This window comes from Dipodomys spectabilis, unplaced genomic scaffold (assembly GCF_019054845.1).
Source record: "Dipodomys spectabilis isolate Male_0828 unplaced genomic scaffold, ASM1905484v1 ptg000227l, whole genome shotgun sequence".
NCBI lineage: Eukaryota > Metazoa > Chordata > Mammalia > Rodentia > Heteromyidae > Dipodomys > Dipodomys spectabilis.
This window is the reverse complement of record NW_024870904.1, coordinates 2,260,414-2,280,095: the sequence shown is the minus strand read 5'-3', so window position 1 is coordinate 2,280,095 and position 19,682 is coordinate 2,260,414. Positions and strand designations below refer to the sequence as shown.

General features: G+C 39.4%; 1 protein-coding gene across 1 annotated transcript; it reads right to left on the bottom strand.

Moving 5' to 3' along the window:
* Positions 1 to 532: 532 nt before the first annotated feature.
* LOC122123309 (zinc finger protein 2-like) lies at positions 533 to 11,923 on the bottom strand. The gene is given in 4 exon segments (XM_042697664.1): positions 533 to 682; positions 1,501 to 1,795; positions 10,879 to 11,479; positions 11,641 to 11,923. Coding segments are annotated over 4 exon segments (1,329 nt in total).
* Positions 11,924 to 19,682: the final 7,759 nt, after the last annotated feature.

Below are 19,682 nucleotides of genomic sequence, written 5' to 3'. Positions count from 1 at the left end.
ACGCTGATTTTGAACCTAGATCCTCAGTTTCAGCTTTTTGAACAGCAAGGATTACAGACATGAGGCACCATCACCCAGCTTGCATTTGTTGTGTTTTATGTCCCAACCCTGGGGCTTGAGCTCAGTGCATGGACAGTCACTGAACTTCTTTTGCCCAAGACTAGCACCCTACTACATGAGCCACAATTCCACATTCTGCTTTTTCTGTGCATGTGGTAGTGAGGACTTGAACCAGAGCTTCATGCATGCTAGGTAAGCATACTACCACTGCTGGGGGCCAGCCACAACACCATCAGTGGTATGCAAGAACAAGGGGATGATAATGGAAGAGACAGAGACAAAGCCAATGATGAATCTCTCTTTATTTCAGCAACAACCTTAGTCTGTCCAGTGCTTGCATCACTTTGTTGTAGGACTCAATGTGGCAATAACTGCAGATCATATGCATCCTTCCTCATTCTACTTCAACCTTTGTCCACCAAACTCCTACAGGTAAGACCCCAGGCCCAGAAGCTGAAAGGAACACTCCCTCCTATGAAAAGGGCAAGTACTCATAGCCCTGAAGGTTGCAGTCCGTGCTTGTGGAGCTTTTGCTCACACCTTGCCAGCTCTGGCACCTCCGGGTCTGCAACATGTCCTTCTTTTTATTTTGTAAATTGAGCAAGTGTCTATCAGCCTGAACCTGGAAAAAGCAGCAGATCATACATATCAGGAAGAATGGAACAAAAAGGAATACCAAAACAAGAAACAGAAAAATGCCTAAGAAATGGTAAAAGGAGTGCTATTTCCCAGGTTGAATCCCTGTAGATAATGGTGAACTGATGCAGCTAAGTCTGCAGGGTGTGCTACCTATAGGGTGGAGTGACCAATATCAGATTTCTGACCCTGAAGCTGCATAATGTCTAAGCTTTAATTATCAAAGGACCAGATTCCTCCAATATGTCACTGGCTATTGGTCCAGTCATATTTCCATCTTATTTAAGAGGGATAACACAGATGTACTAACCAGTAGCATGACACATCATTTTTAACTGGGTCTTTAGCAGGTCTACCTGATTATCAACATACATCATTGCTGTTTCCTAATCATGAAACCTATCACAATCTTTTTATCTACAACCACCTTCATCCACGGGCACCAGAAACAAATCAAGCTAAAGTATTAACATGTTGTGCTGTATATATGGCTTGGATAAGTTCCACAGTAGAAGCAGTAGCACTAGCAAGAAGAGTTAGGGTAGCAACGAAGATTCCCCAAAATCTGCAGCAATGGCTAACAACCCCTTACAACTCAATAGCAAACAGAGACCCAAACTTATTATAGCATCATGGTACTATCAACTGAACAGGCATCACAAGTTAAGTAATCTCAGAGTACTTATGCAGTTAATGAGAACACAATTAAGAGGCATGATAAACCACCCCACTCTTGAAAACCATACCCAGCCCAACTACCAGCATGTATGGATACATAACACAAGCCCGCACAATAAATCATACAAAACCATGAAACAGGACAGGTCTCTGAAACAGAGGTATGGGATGAAGAGAGGCATTAGTCGAAATAGGCCTCAGCAGCAGCCAGTTGCAGATGTCAGGGTGAGCTTGTCCAAACAGGCTGACAAACATGGGGGCCAACAAGGTCCCACTGATCACGTCATTCCTCTGAGCCCAGTCCCACAGTGCATATTGGGAGACTTCCACCACCAGAACAGAGGACAAGATGTGAAATTCACAGGTTCTCAATAATCCACAGGCCCTGTATGGTGGCGGATCAGAGCAACCACTGGAATCACTGAGCATAGTGGAACCCAAATGGGTGCACCACATTCCCTGCCAAAGGAATTCTAGAAGTGTTATGCATAAGCTCCCTATATTTTCCATTCATTCACCATTTCCTCCAGAGGAAGTCAGAGCCATAATCTATCCCTGAATACCTTGCCATACTTGTACCTTCTACCTCAGCATCTGCAATAGTCAATCATTGAGATGAATGAAGGAGGAGGATATAATATTTGTGTAACAAATAATGAGACTTACGTCTGTGAGCAATGTACAATTCAAAAATAATGTAGGAAAGTAAACTAGGCCCAAAGAAACATAGGTCCCATGGTTTCCCTTATTTGCAATATCTAGTATATGTCTGAGTAAAGCAGAAAGGTCAGATAAGGTGATGTTAGAGAAATGAACCCTAAGATATGTATTCAAATGTTTTTTTTTCTTTCTTGCGATTGTTTCTAACACATTTATAAGATTATTTCTTTGTTGCTTTGTATGTCCTTCCCCCACAGTATAACCCCTGCTTTCACTGTATTTAATGTTGGTATAATTTGTGGAGGGGAAGCGGAAAAACAAATTGTTTAAATAGGAATACAGGTAGACCCATTGCAACAATGAGATGTACAAGGGGTTACATTAAAAACGAAATTTACAACTTTGGTGGGGGGAAAGAGGGGGAGCAGGGAGGATGGGTGGAGGGTTGTGGGGGAGGATGGGAAGGGATGGGAAGGGGGAAAAAGGAGGAGGCTACAATGCTTCACAAGAAATGTACTCATGGGGCTGGGAAGGTGGCTCAGTGGTAGAGCGCTTGCCTTGCATGCATGAGGCCCTGGGTTCAATTCCTCAGCACCACATAAGCAAAAAGCCGGAAGTGGCGCTTTGGCTCAAAGTGGTAGAGTTCTAGCCTTGAGCTGAAGAGCTGAAGGACAGCGCCCAGGACCAGAGTTCAGGCCCCACGACAGGACCCCCCCCCCCAAAAAAAAAGAAATGTACTCATTATCTTGACCACGTAATTGTAAACCCTCTGTGCAGTATTTTCACAATAAAAAAAAATAATGAAGGAAGTAAATTCTATTTATACTAGTACAATAAAGTTAATACTTAGAAATGAATGTTTGAAAAATCTACCCTTGAACAATGGAAACTATGTGACACAGCTAGTCTAGGAAGAACCCATTTTAACCTTATCCTTATCTCCTTGCCTCGCAGGAACTTACTTTTAACTTTTACAGAAAGAAAGAATTATTTTTCCTTCATATTTTGTAGGTGCTCCAATGTTGCCATCTATATAGCCATATGTGCCTCACGATCTCCATATTCATGAGGAATAGCTCACATCCACTAAAAGAGCCATGGAGAACCCATGCACTGGAGGACTGAATATTAGGCATGAATATTTCCTAGCAATCCTTCCCAGTCATGATGTGGGGGAAGGATCATCAACAATCACACCAAATCCTTAAGAGACAAGCTTAGGATGTCTGATATGAGGGAGGGAGGCAAATGGCTTATTCCACAGTGTAATGCATACAGTCTGGGAAGACAAGTCTGAGGACCACTGGATAGGTAGCCTAGAGTTGCTGCCAGAAACTTCTAGGATCAGAGAAGAGGTAGAAATCAAAACAAAACAGGATATGCAAAACAGAAAAGTAAAAGCAGACTGGTTTGGAGCTACTGATCAAGCTTCACATGAACATAGACCTACCCTAAACTCTACCTCCACCCACATGCACCCTGATCAACCTAGAAAACCATTTTTTTTGAAGAGTCTTGGAGGAGGAGTATGATTTTCTAAGAAACCACTGGGAGGAAACTTTTCACTAGTTTCCTGAAGCAATTAATGAAAGAAAGGCCAGTAGAGCAGAGCAAATGCTCACAGACAGTGCCCATGCTCTGACTTCAAGCCTCAGGACCAACAACAAAATGAGGGAAAAAAGACGTTTAAAGGAAAGGCAAATTTCAGACACAAATAACTAAAAACTACTTAAAATTTCATAGATGGAATTTGGGAGTTTCTGGGAAAATAATGAGGAGAGTTTGACAAATCAATTTAATTCAAAGATTATTAAGTATGTCTACCTTAAAATTCTGCTATTTTAGTCCAGTATATATATAATAAAATTAGAGAATTAGAATTAGAGAAGGGGAAATGATCCCAGAATCAATCAGTTAGGTGTCTGTAAATAGCTGATCGTGTGGTTTGAACTCTGGGCCTGAGCACACTCCCTGAGCTCTTCCCCTCAACGTGAGCTCTCCACAACTTGAGCCACAAGGTCACTTCCATTTTTCTGGTGGTTAATTGGAGATAAAGCTCATGCACTTTCCTGCCAATGCTGACTTTGGACCAGCATCCTCAGATCTCAGCCTCCTGAGTACCTAGGATTACAGGCATGAGCCACTGGCACCCAGTTGCAAATACCTTTTGAAAGTGAGAGGGGAGATATTCAAATTTTTAAGGCAAAACAGAGACATAATTTATATTCAGAGGTGCGACCGACCAGCTGGGCCAGAGCACTGGGACCTATGGGAAAGGGTTCTTGGGATAGGTGGGCAAGGAGTCGGCGAAGTGACAGACAGACAGACTCAAAAGAGTTGCATTTGAGTGTATCTTTATTGAGGAGAATTAACATTTTTATACGGCGTGTGTTTGTGACATAGATTCTTTGTTTATTTAAGCACGTAATCAATTTTTAAGAAAAGCAAAGCATTGATGGATTACGTGAAAATTGATGACTATCCCACCAACTGTTTAAGCTAAGTGGTGTGGAACAAGTCTAGCATACAGTTGAACGCATCATCTATTCAGCCATTTTTATGTTTAATAATTAACAAACCTAAGACAGGGCTGTACTTATATTGTACTCTATTTTTTTCATATATTTTCAAGTCCCTTTGAAACCATCCTAAAAACCTCTTCCAGGTTGAGTCAGGGATTCTCTGTTTTCTATCATTTTAATCCCAATATTTGTTCGCATAAATTTCTAACTATATTATTGTTGTTTTGATAATAAACACAATAATTGTCTAGATCTACCTAATCTTTGCATAAAATCTAGTAAGTTCCAAAATACCCTTTTTCCTTTTACATGAATCCATCTATTTTCATCTTTATAAGCTCCTGTATAAGGCAATGGTTCATCAGTTGGTTCAGGAAATGTGATGTCACTAAGTTTATATTTTGTGGGAATCCACCATCTATTCCCTATAATGTAAGCTGGACTAAACTTAATCATAACTGTTGGGGGAATATTTCTTTTCCTTTTATTATCAGGGGTCCCTTTTTCTAGAACTCTCTGAGCTTCTAGGATAACTCTTTCTAGGTTAGTTTAATTCATTAATTCTGCCTGTTGTAACATATCTGGAAATTTTGTTTCTGTACTTACTATGTGGGAGCCACAATACTGCTTGTGAAGTTGTAGGAGTGTCTGGAGGCAGTGTCACATCAGATGATAGATTGAATGTGGCATTGCCCACATTTAATCTTTGGTGCTAGTCTGTATTATTCAGAGAAGCCATCTCTATTGGACTGGAAAGAAACAACATGCTCTGTTCATGGATCAATAGAAAAATAGCCAAAACCAGAATAAAGGCAATGAATGTACATCCCAGAAGAATATAATAAGGATAAAGGTAGAGTCAGTAAAGGTTCAGCCAAGTTTGTAGGAAGCCTTGAACCAACATCCCCTTCCTGCAGGCATGCTTCTTGAAGCTTATGCTTTGCCTGGAGCATTTATACTGCATTTATACTCCTGAACCTAGAGATTCTGGTACTCACCCATGTGACTTTATAAACTTGCTTTTTACGAATTGAAGCTAATGAATGGTAAACATTCTTTCAAAATGTCTTATATAAACATATTGATCCTCTTTTCATCCTCTGCACTTCCTATGGCTTTTGAAACTTTCAAAATGTTGCTGGCACAGATATACTCCAATTAATGTGTCTGTTCTGACAAATTACAATTTCTCCACTCATATAATTAGCCTATTTTACATCACTTAAAATGAGAGAGACTGGCTGGGCAGGTGGTTCAGTGGTAGAGTGCTTGCCTTGCATGAATAAGTCCCTGGGTTTGATTCCTCGGAACCACATAAGTAGAAAAAGCTGGCAGTGCACTGTGGCTCAAGTGGTAGAGTGCTAGCTTTGAGTTTAGGAACTGAGGAACAGTTCCCAGGCTCAGAGTTCAGGCCCCACGACAGACAAGAGAGAGAAAGAGAGAGAGAGAGAGAGAGAGAGAGAGAGAGAGAGAGAGAGAGAGAGAGAGAGAGAGAGAGAGAGAGTTCCTATATATGCATTCCAAATCAATTCTTAAAATAGTTGAATACAATACAATGACCTTGCTATGTGTGTGCTTGTCCTGACTCTTGAACTCAAGGTCTTGAAAATGACCATGAAATTATTTGGTTCAATGATAATGTTGTACCACTTAAGCCACATCTCCACTTCCAGCTACTTTGGCTATTTTATTGGAGATAAGTCTCTCAGACATCCTTGTAACCATGACTTCAATTTGTGATCCTTTTGGGTTCCTTTATGTCAATCCCAGGGGACCACTAGCAGGCACAGGAGAAAGATTCTTATAAGGTTTACTAGAAGGACCATATTTCCCAGGAGAGGAAGACATGCATTTGTCTCTCTTCAGGTAGCAACAGGAGTGGGTGGGAAGGGTGGGTGGGTGGGGTTGGGGGGGAGAGACAAGAAGTTAGGGAGGTACATGCTCAGGTAGGTGTGGGTAGAGAGAGGGAGTGGTCAGTAGTATGAGGGAACTCTAGATCTAGGACCAGCTCAGGCTTGGGTGGAGTTGAGGAGCAAGGGTGGGGATAATACTAACTTTCCTCAGATTTCAGCCTTCTAAGTAGCTAAGATTATAGATATTTTCATGAGAGGCCAGTTACAATGTCCTCTTTTAAATTCAGATTATATTCTAATAAAATAATATGAAATAGAAAATTTGAAAATTTTAAGGCTGGATGTTCAGTCACTAATGTGGATGAGGACAGTGCAAATCCCAAAACAAACAGAAAATACTACACTTTGAAATTTGTAACACGCCTCATCTTAAGTATTGTGAATGTGAACACTTAGCCTATAATAAATTCACTTTAAGTTTTTCAAAGTAAGAAAACATTCTTGTGATGTAGAAAAACCGAGGACTAATGTGCAAACACTGCTTTTAAAGGATTCATATTGTGTTTCCTATAAAAAAAAAAAAAAAAAAAAACCAACCTCACTGAAGTAAACAGAATAGATTTTTCCCTTTTTGTAAATGTCACTGCAAAGTTCATGTATTTTATATTAACAATTATCATTGTGGGTAAGTGGAGAAAAAAACCAGAAGGCTAGATAATAGAATTTCCTGTGTCATCAACCAACAAGTATAAGCAAAAGTACATACCTATATAAGTTGTTTCTTTTACATTTTATGGATCTACATTTCTGAGTGTATTTTCTGTTAATGTTGTTTAGTAACACATAAGACCTCACTCTTCTGTGGATTTGTCTTTAGTGGAGACTTTAATGCTCTACTTGATTCAGGAATGTTTCTTCTCCCATAAGAAGGCTTTATGCTTTTCCAGCCCACATCTCATGCTCTGACCAGGAACTTCTAGGGTAAAATCACACAGGTTCTTTTCTGACTCTCTCATTTGGCTTCTCTCCAAGCCATGGTTCCAGAATTTTTATTCATTGTCCAAAGCAAGAAAGAATGAAAGGATCTCTGATGAGATTCTTTCATTTCTCACTCTTTTTGGCATTCCATTTTATGAACCTAATTGTGTCCAAGTTTGAAGAACAGGAAAAAAAAAAACATTCAGCTTCACAAACATGCTTCTACAAAAGCTAAAGATGGCTTGGATTTAGCCGATTATCAATTCTTGCCTTCTAAGTTAAGTGCAGATTTGCTTTAGTTTGTTTTCTCTTTTTTTGTGGGGGTGGGGGTGGTCCTGTCGTGGGTCCTGTACTATGGGCCTGGGCGCTGTCCCTCAGCTCAAGGCTAGCGCTCTACCACTTGAGCCACAGCGGCACTTCCGGCTTTTTTCTTTTTGTTTATGTGGTGCTGAGGAATCGAACCCAGGGCCTCATGCATGCAAGGCAAGCGCTCTAACACTGAGCCACCTTCCCAGCTACTGTTTCTCATTTTTTAATGTCAGGACAAAGTTGTCCCACTTGTTATGTGATTCAATGACACCTAGGAGGTAACTTCTCATGGAAGGTAAAGGTTGGCTAGAAACTGGTCAGACATCACATTCTCATACATAACATTAGACTATCCTAATGATGTTTTACTGGAATTGGTGACATAGTGTGGTCAAACATAACTTTGACTATTGTACAGGACTGAGTGTGATATAAGTACTCTCTGTAAATACTCTTGGACTGCTTTGTGGTATTTGTCTTTCTTGAAACTTAGGCTGTACTTGATGGTATTTATAGAAATCTGTTTTTCTCTAAGGTACATACAAGTGTAGAAGTGCTGGACCATATTTCTATGTAATTCTAAATTTAGTTCTTTTTAGGACTCTTTGTCCCATCTTTGATAGTTTTACATACCAGAGAGAAATGCACCAAGATTCACATTGTTGGCACATCTTTCCTACCTTTTGTTAGACTTTGGAAGGATTTTTGTTGTTTTGTTTAAAACTATGGCCATACTAATATGTGTAAAATAGTTACTTTATAGTAATTTTGATTTGAATTTTTCTCATGACTATTGATACTTTTATATTTTAATCAGCTATTTTTGTATGTCCTTTTTAGAAAATTCTCTTCAATCTTTTTACCCATTTTCAAATTAGTTTTTTTTGTGTGGGTTTCTTATAGGATTTTCTTTATATTTTCTAATTCAGATTTGTTAAGAAGTTATATAAAGACATATGCAAATATTTTCTCCTACCATTCATTTGCTTCTTCGTTGATAGTACTTTTCAGTAGACAAGGTTTTCATTGTATGCACTTAATCTTGTTTAGTTTTGGATTTATTTTTTACTTTTTATTCATTCATTTATTTTAGGAATTTTTGGTTTTTGGTTTTTTTTTTTGGTCAGTTTTGAGGCCTGAACTCTGGGCCTGGGCGATATTCCTCAGCTCTTCTGTTCAAGGCTAGCACTCTACCATTTAAACCACAGCACCCACTTCTGACTTTTTCTGCTTATGTGGTGCTGAGTAATGGAACCCAGGGCCTCATGCATGCAAGGCGAGCACTCTACCACTGGACCACCTTCCCAGCCCTTATTCATTTATTTATTTATTGTGAGTCATGGGGTTTGAACTCTGGGTCTGAGCTTGTCCCTCAGCCCATGAGTTCAAGGCCAGCACTCTACCACTTGGGACACTGCTCCACTTCTGATTTTTTGGTGCTTCATAGGAGATAAGAGTTCACAAGTTTTCCTTACCAGGCTGGCTTTGAACCATGATCCTCAGATCTCACCCACCTGAGTAGTTAGGTGTACAGGTGTGAACCACCAGAACCTGGCATTTGTTTGTTTGTTTCTTTGTTGCATGAGTCACTTTTGGTGTCCTATTTAAGGATTTACTGTCAAATCTAATGCCATAAGGCTTTCTTCCTCTCCTGTATTCTCCTCTTCCTTTCCCTTTCCCTCTTTTTCCCTTCTCTCCACTACTCTCTCGTCTCCTCTTCTTCCATCTTTTCCCTGACCTTTGGCTTCCCTTCTCTCCCTCCTCCACTCATTTTCTTTTAACTTTTTGTCTGAGATGAAGACTTTCCAGTATTCACAACAATTAGGTTTCTAACTTAGAAACACATGTAATACACATACCTGACTCCACCATGGTTTTCTTGAGCTACTATTGGAGCGTGAACTCCAGGTCTCACAGACAGTCAGCTTCCTCACTCACTGTACAAATAGGAATGCCAAGGGCACAGGTGCCTCCCAATCCCATTTCTTTACTAGGCCTCTGTAGATAAGCAGAAGGGTTGGGCTGGGAAGGTGGCTCAGTGTTAGAGTGCTTGTCATGCATGCATGAGGCCCTGGGTTCGATTCCCCAGCACCACGTAAGCAAAAAGAAAAAAAAAGCTGGAAGTAGTGCTGTGGCTCAAGTGAAGAGTGCAAGCCTTGAGCTAAAGAGCTGAGGGACAGCACCCAGGCCCAGAGTTCAGACCACAAGCCTAGCCCCTCCTCCCCCCAAAAAGCACAAGGGTGAACAGTGTGATGGAAGGGGTTAAGTGAGCAACTAGCTAAATCTTGCAATGTGAAGTCCACTGTCCTTATCTTGTAAATGGAATCATAGGAAGGATTTAAAGATTCTTTTTTTCTATTGTGAAAATACTGTAAAGAGGAGTTTTTATTTTTAACTATTGTAATAAATACTGAAATTGTTGAAGCCACAGGAAGCCTGAGGTGAAGCACTGTTCTCAGAGAGATTTCTTCAGATACCTGTACAGATGGGACTTCAGGCAAAATGTTTTCTATACTCATAATTTCTTTCCTGTCTCTGTTCTCACATATGCTGAGGACTCAGTTCTGATTGAAAGACATTTCACGTATGTTCTATGCACTACTTTCTTTTCTCCTATGTGAGTCAGTTCTCTGATGAACATGAGGTATTCCTTTCTGATCAAAGGATTTCCACATTTGAAATATTTTTAAGATTAATCCACTGTGTGTGTCCTATGAACTTGGATTCATGAACAATTGATAAAGGACTTTCCACAATTGTTACATTTGTATTTTCTCACTTGTGTCTGTTCTCTTATTCAAACTGTTAGGTCTTTTCCTTGAAAACCTTTCCATTTATTTTTCCTACATAGGATTTCTCTCCTCTTTGTGTGTGAGGGTGTGTGTGTGTGTGTGTGTGTGTCTGTGTCTGTGTCTCTGTGTTTTGTGTGTTCTGTGACGAACCCTGAGCTGTGTGTTGTGGTTGGGGGACTCCACATCTGCTATATCATAAGGTCCCTATCCTGTATTGGTTCTGTATTGCAATTTCAATTTTCTTACAGATCAAAGACTTTCCCATTTGGCTCAATCCTAAGTTATTTCATTTGTGTGAATCAACTTATGTGTGTTAAGCTGTGACCTCCAGGTCTTTCTACACTGGTTGCATTCATAAGGTTTCTCTCCTGTGTGTGTGCTCCAGTGGACAGTAAAGTGTATATTCTGGGTGAAAGACTTTCCACACACGTTACATTCATAAGTTTCTTTCCTGTGTGCTTTCTCTGGTGGACAGTAAGGTTTGAATTCTGGGTGAAAGACTTTCCACACACGTTATATTCATAAGGTTTCTTTCCTGTGTGTATACTCTGATGGACAGTGAGAGTTGACTTCTGGGTGAAAGACTTTCAACACAAGCTACATTCATAAGGTTTCTTTCCTGTGTGTGTTCTCGGGTGGACAGTGAGGTTTGACTTCTTGGTGAAAGACTTTCCACACATGTTACATTCATAAGGTTTCTCTCCAATGTGTGTTCTCTGGGGGACAGTTAAGTGTAGCTTCTGGGTGAAAGAATTTCCACACACATTACATTCATAAGGTTTCTCGCCTGTGTGTCTTCTCTGGTGGACAGTAAGTGGTGACTTCTGGGTGAAAGACTTTCCACACATGTTACATTCATAAGGTTTCTTTCCTGTGTGTCTTCTCTGATGGACAGTGAGTGTTGACTTCTGGGTGAAAGACTTTCCACACCTGTTACATTCATAAGGTTTCTTTCCTGTGTGTGTTCTCCGGTGGATAGTAAGGTGAGAATCTGGGTGAAAGACTTTCCACACATATTACATTCATAAGGTTTCTCTCCTGTGTGTGTTCTGTGGTGGTCAGTAAGATATGACTTGCAGGTGAAAGATTTTCTACAAATGTTACATTCATAAGGTTTCTCTCTAATACGTGTTCTCTCGTGGATAGTAAGGCATGCCTTCTTGGCAAAAGACTTTCCACACACGTTACATTCATAAAGATTCTTTGCTGTGTGTGTTCTCTGGTGGATAGTGAGGTTTGACTTCCAGGTGAAAGACTGTCCACACAGGTTACATTCATAAGGTTTCTTTCCTGTGTGTGTTCTTTGGTGAAGAGTAAGGTTTGACTTCGAGGTAAAAGACATTTCACACGTGTTACATTCAAAAGGTTTCTCATCTGTGTGTCTTCTCTGGTGGACAGTAAGGTATGCCTTACTGGTGAAAATCTTTCCACACATTTTACTTTCATATGCTTTCTCTCCTGTGTGTGTTCTCTGAGGGACAATAGGGTGTGTCTTCTCAGTGAAAGTCCTTTCACATTGTTTATATTCTTCAACTACAGAAGACACAGGAGGACTATATACAGCATACATCTTACCAGGCTCACTGAAAACACTCATGTTCTGACACCCAGTGACCTTTTCTGTCCTCATCCCTAAGGAGTTCCCATTATTCTTAATCAGTTCTGACTTCTGTTTTGAGCTCAAATTAAAACTTCTTATAAGTCTCACTTTTTCCTCCCCTGGGTTGCTATTCATGACTGCTACTTCAGAGAGATATTTAATGTGACTTTTCTGACAGGTGCTAATCATATCCTCCATTTCTTGGACATCTAAAATGCATAACAGAAAAATAGACAAAAACATAAATGAGATCCATAAATTCCTTACTGTAAAGGTATTTTCTCACATTTTAACTGTTACAAGTTTTTCAAATAACAAAGCATTGTTTTATGCAGAATATAAACTTTTCTCTGCAAGGTACTAACTATGAATGTAATACTGACATTTTACAATGGAAAACAATGTTTTCCATAATCTGTATTTCAGATTTTTCTATTTTTTTCTAGGAAATATTTACTGAAATTATTATTAATGGTTACATTCTGAATCTCACTCTATGCCAAGCACAACTCATAAGCTATTGTCCTGATCAGAAAATAGCAGCACTACCATTCTCCTATTTTCCTCCTATCTGCATAATACTAGTTTAAAAGAAAATGAGATCTCCTTTTGTACATTTCTTATTGTCTTTATCTCTTAAAGAATGACTTCTCCACAGACAAAGAGAATTGCTAACATTAACTACACTGGCACACCAAATTCTGTTTGTCTCCACTTGAATTCTGGATTGACAATTCCTTGATACAAAGGATCACCTAGTTCTCTCCCACACATGACTCAAGGGCACTAGAAATACTATCGCTCTGTACAGCTCAAGATAAGCAGACCAACTGGGCTCTGAACCTATCATCACCGTTCAAGATGCTTTAACTCACCTGTAAAATTCTTGTCTGAGGCTTCTCTTATCCGTGGATCTGCACCTTGCTCCAGCATTACAATCAATTTAGGTTTAGGAACATAGAGCCCTGTGATTAAGAAATAGTGGAGAATTATTGCTCTTGCTCGGTCATCATTAATGTAAGTTCGCAGACATCCTGTTCACAAGGTTGCTCCTAAATCTGGTTTCTCAATTGTTCGGGGCGGGGGGGGGGGGTGGGGGGGGATTGATGGGTCCGGTTGTGGGCCTGAACTCTGGGCCTGGGCGCTGTCCAGCTGATCTTCAGCTCAAGGCTAGCACTGTGTCCCATGAGCCAAAACGCCAATTGCGGCTTTTTTTATTTTCTGATTATGTGGTGCTGAGGAATCAAACACAGGGCTTCATGCATGGAAGGCAATTCCTCTACCACTTAGCCACCTTCCAAGCCCATGGTTTCTCAATTCTTAACAGCTCCATGGTGGAGTAGCTTCCAGCTTTGGGTTTATTTTGCCAACTGTGTGGCTTGAACTCAGCTCTTTTGCTAAAAGCTAGCACTCTACTAGTTTGTGTCTTGGCTACATTTCTAGTTTTTGAATGGTTAATTGGAGATAAGAGTTTCATGGTCATTTTTCTACAGTTGCTGGTTTCAAACTGAAACCTTCAGATGTCAGCCTCCAGAGTATCTAGGATTTGTAGCTTGGAGCACTAAACCCTGTATCAGGTTGGGCTTACAAATACACACTTTCCAGAGCATACTGTCATTAGTAATGTATGTTCTATTCTGGACTGTAGATCCACCTATAATAATTACCCAAGTCTGGGAAGTCAGTCTCCTATTAGTGGATCATAGCTTAGAACTTTTGTCCAACTACTGATTTGCCTTCTTAAAGAAGGAGAATAAAATTAGCTCTTGAGTTACATAAAATGAAGTTAAAGTTTCCCTTAGAAAAAACTGACACTTCCCATGGCCTGGAATGTTTTTTTTTTCTTCAGAAAATGTAATACACCTACATTTAGCAGGTGAGATCAGAAGAGGCAGGCTTGAAACCAACCTGGGCACAGAAAAACAGAATATACCCCAAAACAAAAGTGAAAATAGAATTGTAGCTCAAGCACTAGTGTGAAAGACAAACAACAACAAGCTCTCAGACTCAAATTTGACTGGCTTTTATACTAGCAGTTTTTTACCTGGGAATGGACTGGAATCTTCTCCCTAAATAGCATAAATAGTCTAATGTCTACTAAAATAAAAGCACTTGATCTTCCAAGTAAAAATAACCTTTGCTCACCCAAGGACATGAGGTTGCTATAGGTCTCCAGCATTACATCTCTATGAAGGGTCCTCTGACCAGGATCCAGATCCTGCCACTCCTTCCAGGTGAAGTACACAGCCACATCATCAAATGACATCAGCTTCTGTAATGGCACATTTCCATCAAGAAATTAGACCTGGGTTATGAGAATTCCAACCTGGAATTTCATTATGCTGCAGGTATGATTTTGTCTTACACAAAATGTTTGCAGCTAGCTTTGTTATTTATTCACTGGGAGAATTAAATACCAAACTAGAAATATTTGACAATACATAAACCTGGTCATTAAAATACACAGATTTGCAGGGCGCTGGTGGCTTATGCCTGTAATCCTAGCTATTCAGGAGGCTGAGGTCTGAGGATCAAGGTTCAAGGCCAGCCTAGGCAGGAAAGTCCATGAGACACTTATCTCCAATAAACCACCAGAAAATGAAAGTAGCACTGTCACTCAAGTGGTAGCACTCACCTTGACCTGAAGAGCTGAGGGAAAACAAACAGACCCAGAATTCAAGCCCCAAGACCAAGCAAAAATTACAGTTTCTATAATGTATGAAAACACATTTCTGCTGCTAGCAGTAGAGACAAGATAAAAACTCTAAGGAGACAATAATCTGGCATGATGACATTAAGTCTAAGGAGGTGTCTGAAAAATTATATTATCATTTTTGATAAAATTTCAATACATACCAGGGTAAATATGAATTAAAAAAATATTTTTCCTGCATTTACACATACTGCTTCACCATAAATCCTATTTAGACCTTCTATTAACAAGTACTCTCAAAAGCAATCAGCACCCATTCAGGATATCACATGGAATACAGAACATAGAACACTGCTAGATATGAAAAGCAATGTCCACATGAATATTAAAAAAAAACAGTAACAGTACTCCAGAAAGTAACTAATGATGGATTAGGCCCTTATAAGATTTAATTGAGTTCCCACATAAAAATATGCCTGGTTTACCATGTTTGGTTTAAATACTAAATATTGAAATGTGGTCATAAATACCCTGATATTTCCTTCCTATGTAAAAAAGAACTGCTACCATGAAATTTTGTAAACTTTGCCTACATTCTATAATACAAAATATAGGTGCAGGGAAAAAAATGTTCCTTGACAAGGTTTTCATTTTAATAGGCCTTCATGGAAGGTGAAGGCCAATATAGAGAGGCTCAATGAACATTCAAGATGACAAAAATGATAAATATGACCAAATGTTCAAATGTATTACATATTCCTGAGTTGTTTCTCCAGTAGATCTCTAAGGATATATTTTCACTTCTGTTAGTTAATAGTGAAATTCCTCAGAGATCAAAATCAATTAGTGAGCAAACATCTGTGAGATTTTGGGACAAGTGATATTTCTAATAGAGAACATCTCAACACTGCATTATTTTTTTTCAACATTAGTTCCAATCTTATACTGGCAGTGAATTAAAATATTCAAAAGTAGTGGGAAGGAAAAACAAAACTGAATACCACATCAAATGAAGTTAGACCAACACAAAATCAGAAGAAAACAGATTTTCTTGTAGTGTACCAATTGATAGAAGGAAGTACTTTTCTGTAGGGAACTCTGAAGTTGAGCTGAAGGGGGAAAGGTTTGAGAGGTTGGAATTCCAACCTGACAGCATTGAGAGAACTAAGAGCTGGCGGCAGATGGCTTAAAGAGAATTCTGGAGAGGGTTAAGAGACTGGAGTACAGGCCTTTTCCTTACTGTTGGAAAGATAGCATCTGAAACTGAGGTGCTATTGACCTTGAAGGCTAGGTAAGGTGAACTCCATGTCTGGATTTTCTCTGGGCAAGAGTCTTCTGTCTCAGGAGAATAAGGAAACATGTTTTCCTCACAAACTGTTGTGGCTCTGATTGTACTATTAATATAGATACTTCATTTTTGCATGTTATTAATGGTAATCTTCCCTGTGTGCACTCAAGGAACTATGCTTGCTTGCTGTTGCTCAGGGACAAAGTGCCAGACAGCATTCAGAACCCTGGTTTCCTCTAAGTCTATCTGTTTATGTTTTTGTGTATCTCTAATTTTTGCTTGTGGAATCCTGTAGAACTCTCTAGGCAACAATTTTCCTATACTACGGGTAAGAAAAATGTCAATCCTAAGAGCCATATCAGCAACGTAAAACTGATCACTAAGAAAACCTTGTTCCAGATAGATCATTTGAAGAAAAGAAACAACTGAGACACATATGGAGGAAAGAGGGAATGAAAAGAGAAAAAAAATGATAGAAAGATAGATACAAAGAGAGAGAAAGAGAAAAATAACCAACACTAGCGGGTAGAAAATCAAAAATTGAGAGAGAAAATAGAGGAAAGAAATCTTGTGAGAATACTTTAGAGAACAAACAGGAATTTGTAGAAAGACCATAAAGCTTAGCAACAAATACAGGCAAAGTTTCAAGTAAGACCAAGACCATGAAGCAGTCCAAGAACTATATATGGAGAGTAATTTAAGTACATATAGGTTAATTATTCCTTAAGAACATACGAAGGTGTGTATGACCACACTATTTCAGCAATTCCAGGAAAATTTCATTGAGATAGTTTAATGTTACTCATGTGGATGTGATCTGGTGGCAATCTATCCTTCACCTTCCCTGAGAAGTAACCTGCTTGGTGTCATTACATCACATAACAGGTGTGACTACATTTTATGACAAGATGAAACCTAGACATTCTGAAGCCAATCTGAATTCAACTTAGAAAAAATATAACCATTTAATCTGCTAAACCAATAAGCAATCTTTACCTGCTAATTTACAAGCCCACTTTACCTGATTTATTAATATGTTCCTTAGGCTGAATCCTTGTGGTTGGTATTGTTTTTAATTCATGGACACCTTTAGGTTCATATAATGGAATGGAAAACAAATGAAAAATAAAAAATCAACTCACCAGAGATCCATTCATTCTGTCTTGCTGCTGACAATGAGCAGAAGATTCTGGAAGCATGGCTGGGATATAAGGTAAATGACCCATTCAGTAATGAATTTGTGAGATTTGGGGCCCAGAATTTCCTCTTGCAAACATGATACCTGGGCTGGAAAACCATAAAGCCTTCTTTTTTTAAATGTTTATTTATTTTTTATTGTGAAATCATAAAGCCTTCTTATAAGAGAAGAATCTTTAATGTCTCAAGCAGAGCATGAAAGTGTCCAATAAACACAAATCCAGCCCATTTCATGATAGATAGATATTATTAAACCAACTAATTTCTATGTTTATGTACACACTAAATTGAAAAAAAATAATGTTCCCAGTGAAATTATTGAATAATTGAAAGCAAAAACATATCATATTTCCACTAAAAGTAGTTATTACTGAATATACTTCGGGATGTATGAACTGCTTTTTTAATGCAAAAGTATCCTAGGAATCCAATCGATTTTGAGTTCTACCTCATTCATTTACATATTGAAACACCATGGAAAACATGTATGATGTAACTCAGTAGTTTTCACCCAAAATTAGAGAGAAAAATGTATTCAGAATATATTTCTTATGTTATACTATTTCAATAATGGGTGTCAAATGGCACATTTCACTCTAACCATTGCACACATATGCAATGATTAGCAATTTGCCATTTAACATGCTTTGGTCAAAGGGACATGAGTAAAGATGAGGTAAACCCAGGTTTGAAAAGTCCCTAAAGTTCATTTCCCTAAACAGTCATGCGAAGAACCTTGGCCATCCAGAAGATATAACATAAAATAATCGATATAGACGTGACACAACTGAAGATAAGTAACACCTACGAAGCATACAACCTTGAGTAAGACATATTACCTCAAGTTTTCTTCTGTGATTTTTCTTTTTAGGACACATGTCCCAGACCAACACTTTCTGTACTACCAGGCAAAACCAAGCGTTTAGAGCTAGCATTAGCAAATCCATAGATGGCACATTTAATGTAAGTTTGCATGATTACATACTAAAAATAAGTGTTAACAGGCTGAATAAATTAGCAAGAAGAGGATTAGGGATTACTACATGAATAGATACTTTCAGTCATAACAATTACCCCACCATCCCAAACCACAGCTTCAGGTACCCTCTCATAACTATGCTCTGGCTTATTTCTCAATCCAGCTCATCACGACTCCTAGAAATTGGTTTAAATCTTGCAACAACATAAAGTGATTGAGAGTGGTGTAGGAAAGAGTATCACCTGAATCTGGTGCTCGGGGAAGTAGCAACAATTTTTGCATAAGGCAAAGGAAGCTAGGAACATCTTCCCCTTCCTGTGCTTTACTGCTTCTTCCAATTAGGGCTTCTCAGAATTGACAAAGTCTGTCCATTTAGGATGGAGATTCCTATTCATAGGGTGCTCTGCTTCAAAAATTGCTAGGCTTCATTCCTAAAAATACAGGACCAGCCACTCACTACTCCAATATCCCATGCACAACTGTCTCTAGATACAGGGTCGAATACAAACACGTGTGAACTAAAGCCAGGAGATTAAAACCTCAAGCCAAACAGATTAAAATATCTCTATTAGAAAAAACACCGGAGACCCAAATACAACTTCAATGTAAGAGTTGAGGCACACACGTCACAATTTCACTAGAATTCTCCCTGTACTCCTCTTACACCTGGGCAAAGCAAATAAAGTCACATGTGTTAATAGAAGAATCCCTTGGTCTTGGAGGACAAATGCACAGCACTTGGGCTCTCCTCATCTGCAGAATCACCCAGCTTGCTCTCAGATATTTGGGAACCAGGTTCTTCCACCTCAGGGCCTAGAGCCTAATGACAGCACAAACTCCTGAACCTCAAGCAAATTATCAACTCCAGACTGGAGAAAAGTGTGGAAGGGGCAGTAGGAACTTTAACTGAAGTGTAATGCTCTCCCTTTGAGCTGAGGAGCTCAGGAATGGTGCTTGCAGGCCCAGAGTTTAAGCCCCACCAACGACCAAACAGAACCAGAAAAGGAAAAGGAATACGTGGAGGGGAGACTCCCACAGCAATCGCACAGTTCCTACCTGACATCAGTTCCAAAGCCTGAGATTCCTTCAAGTTACAGCTCCCAAGCTCCACTGCACAGAGCTGGGCGCTGGCCTTGTGGCTGCCACCTAAATCTAAACTTTACTTCAGGGCACTTCCAGCAGCAAGGCAAAGGGAAAGAACCCAGAAGAAGCCTACTTAAAATGCCTATGGTGGGCGGGGAGACGCATGCGCAAAAGGATCTTCTGCCCCACCTCCACCCTCCAAAACAACAAAAACAACCCAGGACTTTCAAAGAAAATGTCCTTCTTGGAGACTACAATTCCCACAATGCTCGGCACCATCCTGGTCACAAGAGGGCATGGATGTATTGGGACTTTTCTCTCCCTCTGTAGAAGCTAAGTTGAATTTTACTTGAAAAACAATATTTCTGCCTGAAACCAGCCACAAAATGTAAAT